Source organism: Nuphar pumila, chromosome 6, assembly GCF_984573655.1.
Source record: "Nuphar pumila chromosome 6, dmNupPumi1.hap1.1, whole genome shotgun sequence".
NCBI classification, from domain to species: domain Eukaryota; kingdom Viridiplantae; phylum Streptophyta; class Magnoliopsida; order Nymphaeales; family Nymphaeaceae; genus Nuphar; species Nuphar pumila.
Window position 1 is genome coordinate 31,230,653 of NC_143254.1, and position 17,705 is coordinate 31,248,357.

The following is a 17,705-nucleotide window of genomic DNA, read 5'->3' on the forward strand; positions in this document are numbered from 1 at the left end:
TTGATAAGACGAGATGCCCACATGCAAAATGGTGGAACTGAGTCCAATTTTCTAGGCAATGGGTGCATACTTGTTGGGAGTCTTTGATTTACATCATCATCTGGAAGAATTGGAGCATTGGATCAAAGAACTCCATGAAAATGCAATTTATAGTGTCTCGAGCTATAAATGAAGTCCAGGCAGCATGTAGAGAACAGATTCTTTCTTTGAATATTGCTGAAAAATCAAAAGCTATGGTAAACTTTGGCTGCAATCTAGTATTATTCCATGTAAATGGCACTCTTCCTATGAACCAATTGATGATTCATTTTGTTTTCTGGGGAAAAATATTGATATTATGTGGGTTTTTTCAGCTCAAGACTGCAATAGCAACTATATTCTTATTGGTGGAGCATCATCATCCAGTAAACGTGTAACGACCACAACTCATACCCTTTGAAAATGTGCAATAAATTTTTTTTTTAACAGTGCGGAAACCTCCCAGAGACCCGGGGTCCTTACAGTTCCAATTCCAACTGGATAGCCCAAACACCACAAACGAACTTACAACCATCATCCATACGAACCAAAACAATTTCTTTATTTATGAGTAAGAGTAAATTGTAGAGACAATGTTTTATTCGACTGAAAGTAAAGTAACAACTGAAAAAGCAAGAAGGATTGAAGAAAGAGCCACTCTGTTCCTTGTTGAAGCTGTCAAGCCCAAGTATGACTCTCATCCTTTCCCAGTAGCCAATCCTACCTCACTGTTCACCATATCCTGTGAAAAACCAACAAAGTAGGGTGTCAGAACCGAAATTCTAAGCACGACTACTTCTAAAGAAACCAGGTGAGACAAAGAACATGGATAAGATTTCATGTAATGATTTGAGTGAGTGCAGATATAACAATTTGCAGTGTCTTAACAATTCATACATGCGACAGATTGCATATACTCACCAATCGAGAACAACAAAGCAGTACCATATATCGAAACTAAACAACCAAACCTTGCAGCATGCTTTCAGAAAGTAAATAACATACCACCATCATATCATGTCATGATATAGAGAACAATTCAAATATGCATGATCTAGGTGCATACCAGGAAAAATGCATGATCATGTGCAATGCATGATTTCTTTTGTTATCTTTCATTTAAGTTTCTCTTTTTCCATATGCATGCCCTATTAAATGCACACAACTTTAAGTTCCTCTTTTTAATTTTCATTGCCAGTTGATATACCAAACGGGTAAAATCCCCGATGTTAAATAGGTTTCTAGCTATGTCACAGGGATTTGGCTAGCAGGGTGCCGCACCCGCGTCGACGCGACTCGACGCGGGTGCGGTTAACCCGATCCTGGGTGCGTTGACCGCACCCAGGATCATTTAGGCCCATTTTTTTTTTGGATTTTTTTTTTTAAAATTTGCCCAAATGGGCTGTGAATTTTTTTTTTTAAATTATGCTGTCAGCTGCTGACAGCTGCGAAATTTGAAAAAACCCGCGTGTAAACTCGACCCCATATATATATATTTTACATTTTTGCCCCTGTCGCACCCCCGCACCCGGGTTTTTTGGAAGTGCCGAATCCCCGCACCCGCGCCCGCACCCATGTGACATAGGTTTCTAGGGTAGCTTAGCACACAATTTGTATTTTATTACTGGGTTCCAACTTAGCCCTCGACCGAATCATCTTCGGAACATTAGACCTCCACATCTAATGTCGGGGACACAAGGGACACCCCACGCCCACAAGTGTCACTTCCTTAGTACCATAAACAACAGCTATGTCAAACACACCACTCCTGGGTAAAGTGGCGGACTCTCTCTAAAACCGTGGTCAGGAGAAAGAACCTCAATATCGGGTTCAGGGGACAAAATTACAGCACACAGAGTTTTTGTATCCTCACAGTCTCCCCAAGACCGGATCTCTAAGATTCCCATACTCCAGATGAGATATCCCAGAACATATATTACATTGTTCTTATTTATTATATTTTTATTTAAGTCAATTCTTTAAGTTTGCAACACCATATGCAAAAGTAAAATGAAAACCCGCATCTTCCCTTGCGGGGACCCTTACGAGACTTTAGCCCGTGAGGACAACCAGAACAGTGTAGTAGTGTGCCATATCATCTTATGTGGTTTAAGTGATGCAGTCAGAAACACATGTGAAAAGAAACCCAACCCACGACTCTCCAGGCCGGTGATGGCCCATTTAGGCCATCGATGCATTACATAATAAAACCAAAGTAGTGCTTTATTTATAACACTAGGTCAAAATGCCAAAAGCATGTGCACTCATGCCATCATAAACCCAATCATATGCATGTCATTACTCATTCATATGCATTTTCCCTATGTGTGGTACCTACATCATATACGTGTATTAACCAATGCACATTTCTTTTGAATGTGAGTGTACATGTAAAGTTTCACATATTCATCAAGCATACATGCTCAAGAAAAAAATCAGTAACCGAGGCATGCTCGCATTCATGATTACACAACCAGTATCATGAGATGCAAAAATAACATTTACCAATTATCGGGCAAAAGTGTAAGCTTTGCCATATGCTAGGAAAGTTAGTCGGGCTTACCAATCCCAGACCCACCAACCTCCTAACTAGAAATATAGTCAGTTCAGTCCAGCCAACACATATCAACCAATCATAGTGAAAGGACATAGATTTTCAGGAAAGAAAATACAGTTTGCACAATTATCTTAATGCGCACAAGGATCGACCAACATAATCAGATCATTATCCAAAGCTCAGGGTTTCAAGAAACATTTACATGGTGCTTATACACAAACCCCATGATAAATTTGTCCATCAAACCCAATTATGTATGCAATACAGAAACAAACCTGATAACTTTCATGCATGAGCATCACTATCAACCTATCATGAATGAACATGATTAACATTATGAATAAAATCAACCATTACAAACACAATTTAGCTTAATGCACGTGTCCCCACACAAATTCAAGCTGCGTATCTCACGATTTCAGCGTGAGTACAACCCCCCCCCCCCACACACACACACAGTTTTATAACATAAGTTTCATTTTCTGCTCGGCACTGAAACAACCCACGGAAGATGGGTACTCAACAAGTATTTTCCCAGTAAAAATTTCAGTTGGAAAATATTCAGATTTCCCTTTTCTTAATTCTGGACAGAAAGGTCGATTCCCTTTTTCTTTGTTCATTTGTACTATAGGCCGACAAAAGCAAGTCATTCTTCAATTGTATGCATCCTTTAGGAAGTGAAGTGCATCATGTGATATTGATCTTTTATAACTAATTATGAAAGCAAAACAGGGCATTGTTCTGCATATAAACTAAACACCTAAAATACAACAAAATGTAAATTATATACCCACAAAATGTCTGGCATCTCTGTATATCCTCTGTGAGTTCGATCACTTCCCAACAATGGTGGGTGAGGTCAGTTATTACAATGGCATATGACTAGCAGTACTATACTACTGGTGGTATCTGTTAAAGTGTTTACTGAATAAAATTTCCTGACGTGTTTAAGGACTCGTTAAAAAGGGTTGGCCATTTTGGGCAATAGAAATGTGTGGTAACCCTCACACTTACCCACTCTCTTTCTATAGACCGTTGGTTTATATATATGGATAACCCACGCATGTAAGCACAACTGATATCTGGGAGCAAAAAAATTAGCTTTATTCTATGTCTGGGAAACTCTTGATCTGCTAACCAGCAGCTCACATCTTATAACTCTAGTAAGACCATATCTGCCTAAGATAAAAATTCCAATGCCTGAGACAAACCATTAACAACTTAAGAGCAAACTTTGAGTCATAACCTAAGAAATGCTCAAACTCCAAAAAACAGAGAATGCAGCAACCAATAAGCTGACAATAACCCAGTCATCTATCCAATTTAAGTGTAAAAATTGTCCATCACTCTTTGAAAGTTGGCTCAGAGAAACAACCTACTACTTTAATAAATATTTGCTTAGAGCTTGCCTCAACACGTTGGAGTTTGCTAAACATAATCAACCTAATGAGTCAAGGAAGAGAATTAATGCACATACTTTAGTTATAACGACTCAATCTACCAGATTTCTTACACATCCATCATATCTTTAGTTAACAAAAACATCATTCATAACAAAATTTATAAATCAAACGGGCCATTATCACCAATAGAAGTCAAAAGAGTTGCACAAACAAGAAACCCCCTTTATATAAGAAAAATCGAAATCGCACACTCCCTTCATAATGGAAATCCGAAACCCCCAAATCATAAATTTGGGTTTTTGGGTTAGGGTTGATGGAAACCCCCAAAACGAAATTGAAACTAAATAGCAACCAAGATTTCAACGAGAGAGACAGTCAGTTCTCTTTTTGTAAATTAGTTTACATACCCTGAAATTTCCTTTTCCAACCAAATGGGAGAAAAATAGGCTAGTAAGAAGAGGAGTAAATCGGGCCATGGGAAACGATCCATGGTTCGCCCCTATGGTGCTTGCAGAAATCAGCCATCCAGAGGGTTCCCATGGACCCTCATCTCAAAAGATTACACGGGATCAAACCCATGTTCGATCCCTCACCTAGATTCGAGAGGAGCACCGCACCTGTATTTCAAGGGTTTTTTCGGCGATTGGAGGCTGGAGACGCGAGTACGAAGCCGACTGAAGTCGCTCCTCACTGCTGCCGTGACAGGGATGCTCGTCGTGGCCTTTAATGGCTGCTGGTTGCCGCAGTTTTCCGACGACCACCTCTTCTCCAGTGCACGCCCAATTGACAGAGCGAGAAAGAGAGAGAGAGAGACCGAGTGAAGAGGGTGAGACCCCCTCTCCACTCCCCCTTTATCGCCCAAACCCCCCTTCCCTCTTGCCGAGAGGCGCGGGGTCGGTTACGCTCTGCATAACCCCCCTGCCCCTTTCTTTTTCTGGTTCTTGAAAGCAAGAATCGTGCCTTAGGCACGATTCCTGTTTAACGCCCTTTAAAAACCGAACTTGGATCCGGGTCCGAGCCCGCGACCCGCGGCTCCAAATCCAGTTTACAACTGGATTCGGGTCGCCAAGAGCTAACGGATCCTCAGTTGGATCCTTGTGGGTCTGACCCCTTTGTACCAGATTTATATATATATTTCTTATAAATACTATTAATTATTTATTTAATTAAAAATTAGTATTATAAGTATAATTTAACACCCCATTGTGGGTTATTTACGGATTCTTTTATAGATCCGATAACGGTAACGGACCCGAGGCCCAAATCCCCTAAAATTCATTGATTCTCTTTTCCGGATATCAGGTCCAAACTCTGCTACTCGGGATCCAAATCCCAATTTGGATCCGGGCTGGTTATAAGAGTGGATCCGTCTAAAACTATTTACTGCATTCTTTATTTTGTTATGATTATATATATATATATATATTAAAATATATATACAGGTATATGGATCTGAAAGGTGGATCTCGGACCCATCTACGCGCCATCGTAAATAGTCATCCCTCGAATTATTTAATTAATTAAAATTATTGCACTTATATATACATATAAGATTATAAGAGGTAAATTTATCCATAAAAATCCCTTTATGGGTCCTGGATCCAAAATTTGGATCCCAGGCCCAAATCACATAGAATCACTTAAATTTTTCGTGTATTACAAAACGTGTTGCTGTTGATTAATGACTGTCTGCAGCAAGATGTTCTATTAGTATCTTCAGTAATAATTGGAATGGAAATAATTTGTCAGAATATTCGGACAACATCAACTGACTAAATGTTTTTTGTTCCAGAACTTTTTCTTGCAATGTTGTTTTACATAACCCCTATCATGTTCATTGTATGTTGATAAATTTTGTTAAGAGGGTGGGTGATGTATTGCATTGGAAACACAAGCCTACAAACTAGAGTCCACAAGGTGAGATGTCCCAATGTACTGATTGCAACAATTACAAGGAATACAAATGAATTGGATGGGGTCATATCCCCAGCCTGCCTATCAAAAACAAAAACTGTGAAAACAGTGACTACTTTCCTAGAATTTTTTGAGTATGCTGGTTAGCTTTACTCTCTGCAAAAGGCATTAAGATGCACACTCCACCTGGTATAAAAAATAGAAATGCATATATTTGGGCATCCAAAACAATTAAGAAACTAAATATGGGATGCAGTAATACGAAAAGTTTAAGTTTCTTATTAGTAGTGAGCAGTCTGCGAAGGCCATAACAGAGTCTAAGAATGAAATGGCATTGCAATGATCTCTGTACTAATATGCCATTGGGTGCCCTGCATGGTTCACTGAATCCGGCAGTACTATTTCAGTTACCTTATTGGCTTTTCTTATTCAATGCTCTTTTTTACTCATCAATATATCAGAGTTAATAGGCAACATCACTTCATCATCTTGTTTTCTTCCCAGAATATTTCCATGATTTGCCTTTTATTTCAAATTTTTTATGGAATAGCCTAATGCCTTTCATGTCAAACTTCATTTATAAGTTCATATTTTAACATTATATACACACATCTTGTTCCATGTGTGTTTCTTGCACGTGATAAGGTGTATATGTATGGATGGTCTATGCCATTGTGGAAATTTCTATTGAATATGTTGTTGCCTAACCTATTAAATCATGATATTATTTCTCAAAACACTATTTTATGGAACATACATTTTGTTCTTTAAAATTGTTGGAAGTATATGCACTTAGTGCCTTCATTTTTTTCCCTTTCCTGTGGCTAGAATGGTCCAAACTCCAAACAACGAAAATATCTAATGGTTTTTTGCTGCTTATTGTTAATACTCCATGTTTTTCTTGCACCATGTTGATTTCCCTGACACCAATACTCATCGTTAATACACTTTTCGAATTTTTCTTAGATCACGTTGATTTCCCTGACACTGATACTCATTGTTAATGCTCCATTCATGTTTTCTTACATCACGTTGATTTCCCTGGCACAGTTCAGAGAATAAACTTAAATTCAAAGCACTGGAACTTAGAAGCATCTAGTTATCTTTCACATACTGAGGTGCTAATTCGTAGCTGAAAACTATATGATGTCAACATCCTTGTGAAGGAAGATTGGCTGAAATATCAACATATTCATCATGTCTTTGCAACTCCAATTATGTATGTTAGATTAAGAGGTATAGGATAGGTTGCTAATGTAAGGTCCATGGAGTTAATAATCCTGTTATCTGTATTCTTTGTACATCAGTGCCCAAGATATGCAGGCCAAATGAAGTTTTCAACATCTCCAGATATTACTGCCTGGAGAAGCGCATATTTGTGTATCCTTTCATGCTTTTGCAAATCGTTAGATAGATAACCTCCATTTTTCTTTGATCCCTGATTTTGAGCAGGTGGTGAATAAAAAATTTGTAAATTATTTATTGAATGCCATTCTTTTGATGCTTGATTGAATATGATGTATATTTGAGCTATACCTACTGCTAAAGAATAGCTCATTCACTTTTTTATCCCCTACAGATTATTAAGCACTTGAAGTACAGTGGTATTTCAGTTCCACCTCTCTATGAAGAAACCTTCAAAAAAGCAATTTGGACATTTCAACATCAACGTGTCTATGATCCTGTTTCTGAAGACATAGTACACTTGTCTGAACCACCTGTAGACCTTGATTGCAAACTGGAGTTTTTAGGACCATATCCTTGATCAGAGCTTCATATTCTTATATTTACAAATAGTTTATTGTGAAAAGTCTTCTATTGATGATGCTGTTTTGTTTTTGTTCTTAACTATATAAACTGTAATGCCCCAGAACATAGCCAAGGGCATAGCAAAAGGTGAACTTGATCCATTTACCAAATTGCCATTTCAGGTATTCCATCTCACATTTTATACTCCAGTTTGTGACTTTTTTCATGGTTCATCTGTCGGTTCATAAGTTCAAGTCTTTCATGCTTTGTGAATTGGAAAGCTTCAAATGATGCTATGAATCTCAAAACCTGTGATTGTTAAGTACGCCGTTGCATACATGATGTGTTAAGGAATGTAATATATGTATCACTGTTCCGTGTGCTACCCCTCGTACATATTATTGTTTATCGGGGTATTCTTGTACTTATCCAAGGGTTGCTGTAAAGTCAATAATTTTGGTTCTTTTAGTGAAGCCAAAGGGGTCGGCTCTCATTTATTGTTGTATCCTTCTAATTGTTCTTCAATGAAGCCTGTGTTCTTCCCTCTCTCTCTCTCTCTTCTTTCTAATAGCGTTTGCCATAATTTTGTGAGTTTGTATAACCCATATATATTTCTTAGGGTCATCCAATCCAAACAGGAAAAGAGAGGTAGAAACATGAGTAAAAACTGCATTTTTGTTTTTCTGTTGCCACCCAATGCTGATGTCTCTTATTATGAACTTCTGTTCTTTGATGGGTTACAGATTCTTGATTCTTGCAAGTTTTTGTCAAGTTTTGGCATTCCGAAAAATAATAAAAAGTACAATATAGAAATTTTGGTTTGTTGCTGCAGTTGCAGTTTAGTTTTTTGAGCATCTTATGGAATTTTCAATTGTCATGATTATCCCACGAAAGTTTTTCTTGATGACCTTCCATAATCAGTGTGATGTTGTACTCTTTGTATTTTCCTTTGCATATTGATATGAAAAAAGTTTTAGATTCATCAATGTGTTCCACATTTTGTATGGGTTAGCAAGTACTAAATCTAACCTTAAAGGCTTCCAAGAATTGAAAACTAATATATGCTCTAATAAGTTTTTTTTTAATAGCCATCCAATAAGCTTGTTAAATGCATGCCTTTCATGGTCACATGCATGCCATGTTGGCAATTTGTTAGACTAGTTATTGAGATATTCACACATGGCCCTTATTCATTGGTGACAGCTGTATTAAGACATGAATAGTTTTAAGTTGTTCACCTGTATGTTCATCCACTGCTTCTTCTATTTATGTTCATGAAAACTAATAAAGATAGATTGAGAAAAAATATACAACAGAAATGAAACAAATATGCTAGAGTATTAAGACAAACAACCTGTTGTAAGAATGGTTATGAGGCTATAAACCTTCCAGCTTGTGACTTTTTTACAGTAAGAGAATTTAAAGGATAAGGTGTTCTTGTAAGGAGTGGTTGCTTACTCTTTTAACAACCCTACTCTGTTAGCTTCATTTTTCAACCATTTTATTATACTCCCCTTCTGTATTCCCTATACTGAATCAGTACCTTGGAGGCCAGTTTTGCATGTATGTCTTTAACCCAGTTGAGTCAACATGATGTTGGTCTTCCTCCAAGTTCGTTTTAAACTTTGTCCTTTATCCCAGCAAAGAATCGCCACTCTCTTCCAATCATTGTCTTTTGCAATCATTTATGTGGACTACTCAAAACTTTAGATCTAGTACACCTTCCTGATATGCTAGATTATGAAATTGCATTACTACATGTGATACACTTTTTGTTCTTTTACTTAAATGAGATGCCATCTTAGTGCATATATGTTTTTGCTCAACTTTTCACTAGAAAAACTAACCATCTTGTGTTCGTGTACATATCTGAACCATTTAAATATAGAAGTGACTTTTGTTGTCTTCCTTTTACCATGTTTGCTTATTGGTCTGCAGGCAGAAGCGAGGCATGCCAGTGAAATGTACCAAGTTAAAGCATTTCAGCCTCAACCAAAGAAACGGATGGATTTGCCTGTGCAGAAAAATGTTATGACAAATTATTTCTGTATCCTTTGAAAATAGCTTTTCATGTTCGCTGTTGTTTCCTGTACTAAGAAAGCACTTATGGATGTGCATGTGAGGAGATGTTTGATCATTCTTTCAGCTGATGAGACTTCCTACTCTTGAATTAGTTTGAAATTACATAGGCACAGGGTAACGGCGAGAGATTTTATTCTTGGATCTGTTTAGTTGGCTTCAGGATAATGTATAAAGTTGGTTAATTGCAATATATTATGAATGCAATTCCTGTAAGTTGACGACGGGACTGATGCAAGTGTAAAAAATTGTTAAGAGTGGGATATAAGGTTATAGCTCAAACCACTTCAAAGGTCATCTGGTGTTGACGGTTCCAATTAAAGATTTGCCTGTTTGTTTCTCTCCTGGCTCCTCTACTGCAATAATTGGAGTTACATTTGGCCATAAATGTTGTCCGATGAGTCTAAAAATTCAGTTTTTTTTTTTTTTTTTGGGGGGGGGGGGGTAGGGTGGGGGGTGGCGGTGATAGTCCAAGGGAAACAAGCCTCTGGTTGGTAAAACTCTTGAGGTCCCCTCTGCCCACCTGGGAGTACACCCAACTTCGACCTTGCAGCAAGGGACACCAGGTGTGGGTTTCGAACTTGTGACGTCCCATCATCTTGGTGACATTCAGAAGTCACCCCTACCAGATGACTGAAGCTCTTGTGGTCCTCAACATTCAAAATTACTTAATAGAAGTTGGAAGGAATTGTCATTGCAGGAGTGTAACAAGATGGCACTATCAAAATTACTTTTGTAAAGTAATTCTTTAAATAAAGGTTATCTAGTTTTTTAAATACACTGAGCTTCATACATGGAAGACTATTTTACATAAGCTACCAAGTCAAAGTACAACTATAGAGTTTTGAAACTTTATAGGGATAATAAAAATTGGTGAACTTGTTAATCTCCAATAAATCATGCATGATGTATACGTCCATGACCGTGGGTTGATTGACATCTTGTTTAAACTTTAAAGACATGTACAGGTTGTGCAAATGTTGATTAATGGTTCATAATATCTCATCACTTTGAGCCTCAGAGCATTTCTTATATAAGTTTCTGGACGAATATGAGCCTCTGAGCATTTGCTTAATTAAAAGTGTTTTTGCTTGGGTAACCTTTCATTGAGGACGAGTGGAAAGGATAAACTATAAAATGACTTTAGACCTAGTTCTTAAAATTTTGTTGGTAAATAACACTAGGATTATTTGTCACTTCTTCTATTGAGTTCTTATTGTGGCTGTAATTGTTGATTAGGGCAATAACATTTGTTCTGCTATTAATCTGTTGATTTGTATCATTAATGCATGAAGGTCATCTCTCTCTCTCTCTCCATGCTGCTTCTTTGTTTCTCCATTCATGCTATTCTTGGTTAAGGTTGTAATCTGAACAGATATAAAGTGTTTTGCAGTTGAAATTTTCTGCCGAGAGAGTTTACTCCATGAGTCTTGGACTGCACTTATTTCCTTTGCTAGTTTTGTTACCTTGTATCATTATTTCTAGTCTGGTATGTTGCCCACATGAACTGCCATCTTGTGAACTCTGTAAATCTGTTAATGTGTTGATGAAGAGTAAGTTTGGTAACTGCTCACAATTTCTGGTAAAGAGGGCATGAAAAGGAGCTCTTATGGTTGCGTTCTGCCCTTGTATAACTAAATCAAAGGACTCATTCTGCTGTCAGATTTATGTCAAATGTATATGTGCAAGTTGCCATATGTTTGAAATGTCAACTGATGGATGTTCACATGACTGAAGCAGCTCTCTCTATGTTGTCTAGTGGATGCTTCAGTAATTTGTTTGCATAATTGAACAAAGCAAAGCCAATACACAATGTTACACTGTTGAGTTTTATTGATTTGAATTCTTTATGTAATAGGTGCAAAATATCGGGTATTGCAATAACAGCAAAAAATAAAAAAATTGGACCAGATTGTTCAAGTTTATTTTATTGTTATTAATTCCAAACATGTTTATGTGCGCTTCTTTAACTTCCCAAGGTTTAGCATCAGTTGAAGCAAAAAAGAAATTCAGGGCTCCTCGTGTTAGATTCAATCAGTCTGAGCAGCTGGAAGAATCTTCTATAAGCACTGATGATTGTGTGTCTAACACTTCTGTCCTATCTAGGGAGTCTCTGAGTTGTGTCAGCTGTAGCTTTGAACAGTCTTTAGTTGGATCTGAAAGCATTGAAAGCGGAGGGAACTCTAATTACTTTGTGTTTACACCAAGGGTAATAATGTAGGTTTTGTTTTGTTCTCAGCCTTGCATATTTAAGTGAAGATCCAATTGTTTCTAGTTGTTCTTATAGCCTATTATAATGCAACTGCACTCAAATAAATTAAAAAAAGTATTAATAATTTTTTTAATCTAGCAGATAGAAGGTGCTGTTGGTGCTAGAAATGCTGAAAATTTGGATCTTCCAGGAACAGGTATGGTTGTATGAGTTTCCAAGGAACTGTACAGTACGGCTTCAGTCTTAATGTGTCCATCTCTCCTATGCATTTCAATGTAGGGAATAAGAAAGAGGGGAAGGGTACAGTTGACATCTTAAATAGTCCAGACTCTAATATGTCAGTGCAACCGCTCCTCAAGTCAAGATTCAGTGCGCCTCCAACATCTGAAGAGGCGAACTTACCCTGTGTGTCAGATGAATTTATGGTTAAAGAAAGACCATTAAAGAGGAAAGCCATCACGAGGAGCTCTTATTTCCCCCCTAAATTATCAGACGAGAACTGTGACAATATGAAAATAAGGCATCATACAGATGGAGAATATGCCAAGGATATGAGAAAGCCTGCCCATCCACACAAAATTCAGAATGTATGTCTTATTTCTGATCTTATCAAAATCAATTATCCATATCCTTTTGCTTTCATCTCTGTTCTTGTGTGTAATGTTACTTATTTTCTTCCCAAGGGCATAGCAAGGGCGACATGCAGGCAAACTGATTATTCTCTGAACATAGCATGTATGATCCAATATCCCTCTTTTTTCTTCAAAGAAATTTTGTCTAGTTATTTAATTTCTGATATTTAGATTTATTGCATAACTGATGTAGGTTTATGTGACATTAAAATTTTCTTACAGTAGTAATCTGAAAAATTCATTTTTGTTTCATAGCTAGGACTAGAGTGGAGGTGTCGACATGAATTTGCTTGAGACTGACCATGCAATATTATAGATAAATGCATTTTTGACGTTGTCCCTTTTTTAATAATTCTAGTGCAAGGTGGGAAACCTGTAGCGTTGGAACACCTTCTCTCCACTGTTCTTTGTCCCCCAGCACTGAGTTGATTTCGGGAAACAAAAGCACTGCACGATTTAGAATGTTATGGCACTGTCCATTAGTTTTTAATCATAAAATTGACAAATTTCAAGTTTCAGATTATCTTGGTATTCTGCACATAAAAAAATTCACTGTTCCCTACTTCATATGCTAATATCTCTGATTACCTGACCTTATGACTCCATGCAATACTGCCCTTCTGGCTGTTGATGTGCTAGGTAAAGGGACAAGACCAATACAGATCTGCCAAGCTTGATCCCACCGGATCAAGAACCCAGGTTGATTAATGCCCAAGCCTGGAAATCATAACTGGATCCAACCATACATATATACATACATATGCATATGTGTCTGTGTATGTGTATGTCTATGAATCCACTCCTTATTTTAGTTGGACTGAGTCTATCGAATCAGAACTAACCTGGACAAGGATAAAGCCCTATGTTCTAGCTTAGGAGTTGTAACCGGATGTGAATCTACCCAGGTCTAACCTATTTGTAGCACTGCTATATTGAAGCCATACTTCACAAGCTGACCCACATGGGTTGGTTCTGAAGCAAACCCATCACAGATGTGTCTAGTTAGGGGCATCTGTAGTCTTGTGTGTGCACAAACCCTTCGACAACCACCGATATATTCTGACCAAATTTAAGTTCTTGAATTGGTCAAATGTTAGAAATAAAACTGAAAGGAAGAATTTATTGTTGAGTTCTATAATAATTTCTAAGCATCTCTGTGCTCTTTGGTGAAATGTTCATGATAATTGATAATGACCAATAATTGGGTCACCCTGATCTATATTTAATTTCAGTGGATCGAGGTCCAGGTTAGATTTTTTGGTTTTACCACCTAACAATTTTTTGTGTCGGCCGAGCACATCTGAAAACATTATAGACCCAGCCAAACAGACACGAGTAGCCCAGAGATTTGGCCAATGTATGAAAGCAACAGCTCATCAGAGAAGGCATGTCTACAGAAATGGTGTCAAAATCATGTGTCCCTAGGATCATGTTTTTCGTTAGTGATGTGTTTCATTTCATGTTGAAAGTTCTGAAAGATAAGATACAATAGCTACCTGCATGCACAACAGACTGTAAATGTGCTTCTGTAGACAGTATAAAATTCTTCCAAAGTGGGAGTACAGGACTGTGACGTGCTTCCTTGGAGGAGGGTAGAGAAGCATTTCATGATGATTAAGGATATAGTAAGTTTAGACGTTGGTTGTGTTATACTGAATCAAGGCTTTCAGGATGAAGCTGCTATGCCATTAGCAGCATTGTTAATGCAGTAACCCTCTTTACTCCTTTACATTAAAAGAACAAATGGAAATAATTTGATTATTTTTCATCCATAGGCAATCAGAATCTTCATTTCGGCAATGATGTAATGGAGAGAGTTTCATGTAACACAAACCTACCATGCGATATTTCTCATTTGGATGAATATTCTAGCATAGCGGCAAAATCAATGGAAAGATTTGTTTCAATTATGTCTTCCTTCAGAGGCATGTCATCAGGTTCACGTGCTAGTGGCCTTCGTCCACCCCTTAAAGATGTGAAAAATGCTTGTGCAATTAGGTAAGTATCTTAATATCGCGATCTTTTGTTCAGGAGAAATTTTGCTACAATATGATTGTCTGACTACTGTGATGTTGCTACTCTTTCTGTGAAGGTCAAACAACCAGCCTGTGGATTTCAGCAGGTTTGTTTATATCCCAAAACACCAAAAGACTGCTGAAGTGATCCAAAAAGAATGACATGGTATGATGGGTGTACATTTGGATTCTCTTCTTCACAGCTTATCTATCTGATTCTTTTTGGTTTCCACACTAAACCTACAGTATTCACCGTGAAACCATGCGTTGGTTGCAACAGTTTCTTTTTATTCAAATATTTAGTCCCTCATGTATTTTGAAACAATAAACAATGTAAAAGATATCTTGATCTATAGATTAAACTGGGCTGCACACATTTGATCATGCTCAGTTGTACATTCAATTTGAAGATTTAGTAACAAATTGAGCTATGAGCAAAAGATTTCAAGGTTCCACTATCGTGTTTGTGTGTGCTCTGCACACACGTGTGGACGTGTATAGTGAATAAGCACGTCACATGAATTAAATTGCGTGGAAGTCCTTGGCTGTTATTAGGGATGCAAACAGGTCGGGTTTCGGATTCCAAAATACGTTGGTGAGTCAGGTCTTTGGATCTGTGACAGCCAAACTTTGCAAATTCCTCTACCTAGATCTGACCCATTTGCAACCCTAGCTGTTATGCGCTTTTAATTAGAAAGATTTCAGCAGGCCCATGTGGCATGACCTTACCTTCCTCCAGCAGATCCTGATGTGCAGCTTCAATATACTAATAATTCTAAATTGTTTCTGTAGCCATGGAGAAAAGTAACATTGACAAGTAATACATGGAAGCAGTATGTTTTTAATTATTACAGTTTATTGCTAAGCTAGGAGGTAGCTCTTGCTTAGGGATATAATGAGAGCCAAATTTAGTTTCAAGTTGTTCAGGCTTGGTTTGATAAGAAATGTTGAACTAAAGTTCAAACTTTTATCGAGCCTAGCCAGCGACGCATGTTCTTGGGAGTTCAAGTTCCGCCATTGCAAGTATATAACTGGTCAGTAAAGCTTAAAAAACTTAGTTATCATGATAAGTACCAAGTAGAAAACAGATGTTTCAGCTTAAATAGGTCCTTAGGCATATGATTCAGCAAAGTATGATATTAAACCCAAGCTTGGTACTGCTTGATCTTGGCTTGGTTCCTTTTAAAACTTAGAATCAGTGTTTGAGCTTGCATTGTTAACTTATTAATCAAACTCCAAGGAGCTTTTCACAAGTCAAATTGAAGCCAAGCTTGAGTAGCCTGATTTGATAGCCACTCCTCTCATTTGGGCTAAAATGTGGGTTGGGCACCGATCAGTTGCCCTATAGGTCATATCCATATAGTGGGATATAAATATTTGTACTAACATCATACTAAGAGGTGGAAAATATAGCTGTGCAATGCAGTACCTATCTAGATATGGATATGGTTCTTGAAAAATACTAGTTAATGCGAAATTTGACTATTTGATTATGTTGAAATCACATTTTTAATGTGTATGTAAATGGGTCAGATATGGCTTGATTGACTAATCAAATGTGAATGGATGGGGTTTAACCTAAATGTTCTTTAGTTACCACATATGGATGGTTATGTGCCCCTAAATCGATCCATATGCAACTTATTTTCAGGCTAATCTCAGCAGGGTTCAAATCCAAGACGTGGTTAAGATTGAAATTTTACCCTACATTAGAAATTTTATGCAGTTAGATTTGGTTTATTATTTTGGGTGACATGGCCTTTCGAGATGAATGCATTTGGAATGATAACTTCTGTTGGATACAACAAGCGATGTGGGAAGCGGAAGCCGGGAAGAAAGTGTTAAATAGTTGTATGAAGTTAGAAGCGAGAAGCTGTTGTGAAGCAATTATGTAAGTGCATAAAAAATGAAAAGGATACACCTAGCAATATGAAGCAGGGGTGGGAGCAAATTAAAAATGACATGACCACAAGTATAAATCCATATCCATATAAAACCATTATGCAAGCTTGTTATAAAAAAATATTATTTATAAAAATATAAAAAACATATGAAGTGAGTAAAAAGTGACAATAAACGAGAGAGAAACATTTAAGGAATCTAAAGAGAATCGACTTGAGAAAGAAAGAGGAAGAGCTTTCCACTAAAGGGAATCAAGTTTTTCATTTCAGAAACAGGTTTTCCAAAACTTCCCTTCCTTTCAGGAAAGGGAGGAGCTTCCCCATGTAGCAATAAGCTTCGGCAACTAGGTTTTACCCAAAATGCATTTGAACCGTCCAATCAAACATTTCAAAGTATTTTGGTAGACGAATAAAATCACCACTTGCACGGCTAAATTTCAGCAGCCAATAAAATCGAAGTGTGGCCTGGCTAGCAAATGAGCTGAGCTGGAATTGTTCAAGCTTGGCTTATTCTCATGGCAAGCCAAGCCGAGTTTGAGCTTATAATCAGTCTGAGTTAAACGAGCTGAGTTTGAGCCCACTTGTTTATAGAAAAAATACTTTGTTTTAGAACTGAAAGAAATAGAATTACAAAAAATACGTGTAAAATATATTTCTTATTACTTAACGAGCTTCTATGGCTCAAGCCAACCTTGATATGATAGAGCAACAACAGCCAGAAGAAAACGTATGTGTATTGCTTTATTCTTGAAATAGCCAAGAGGGCTATTTATAACCTTATAATCTACAACGGTTTAGAGGATACAAGAGTTGTCATTTTTTTATAATAGTTATCAAAAATGATAATTAGCTAACTTCATATGGACTCTTTAATGTTTTAACTCTCTGGTATACAGGAGTCTTCAACGTTTTGATGTTTTAGATATAAAGGTATGGAAGAGCTGTATTTTTATCATGCCCTGCGAGCTTAATGTGGGGTCGACGACGTTGAGCTTGTCACGAATAAAAATAAATCGCGAGAACGAAAGATGCTTAGTGAGCCCATCAGCAAGTTGGTCAGATGAGGAAAGAAATTGAACCGGGATATGAACCTTTTGCACATGATCCCGTACAAAGTGAAAGTCAATTTCAACATGTTTAGTGCGAGCATGAAAGACTGAATTTGCAGCAAGATAAAGTGCACCAATATTATCACACCAAAGTATAGGTGGCGAAGAGGGAGTGC

General features: G+C 37.4%; 1 protein-coding gene across 1 annotated transcript in view; it reads left to right on the forward strand.

The window, feature by feature from the left end:
• Positions 1-14,741, forward strand: part of LOC149834552 (5'-3' exonuclease family protein) — a 39,224-nt gene extending 24,483 nt beyond the window's left edge. Inside the window, exons 6-12 of the mRNA XM_090009390.1 lie at positions 7,472-7,647; positions 7,751-7,869; positions 9,614-9,688; positions 11,700-11,929; positions 12,074-12,128; positions 14,340-14,562; positions 14,657-14,741. Of these exons, the coding sequence (XP_089865516.1) occupies positions 7,472-7,647; positions 7,751-7,869; positions 9,614-9,688; positions 11,700-11,929; positions 12,074-12,128; positions 14,340-14,562; positions 14,657-14,741 (963 nt within the window). The remainder of the gene's footprint in view (positions 1-7,471; positions 7,648-7,750; positions 7,870-9,613; positions 9,689-11,699; positions 11,930-12,073; positions 12,129-14,339; positions 14,563-14,656) is intronic.
• Positions 14,742-17,705: the final 2,964 nt, after the last annotated feature.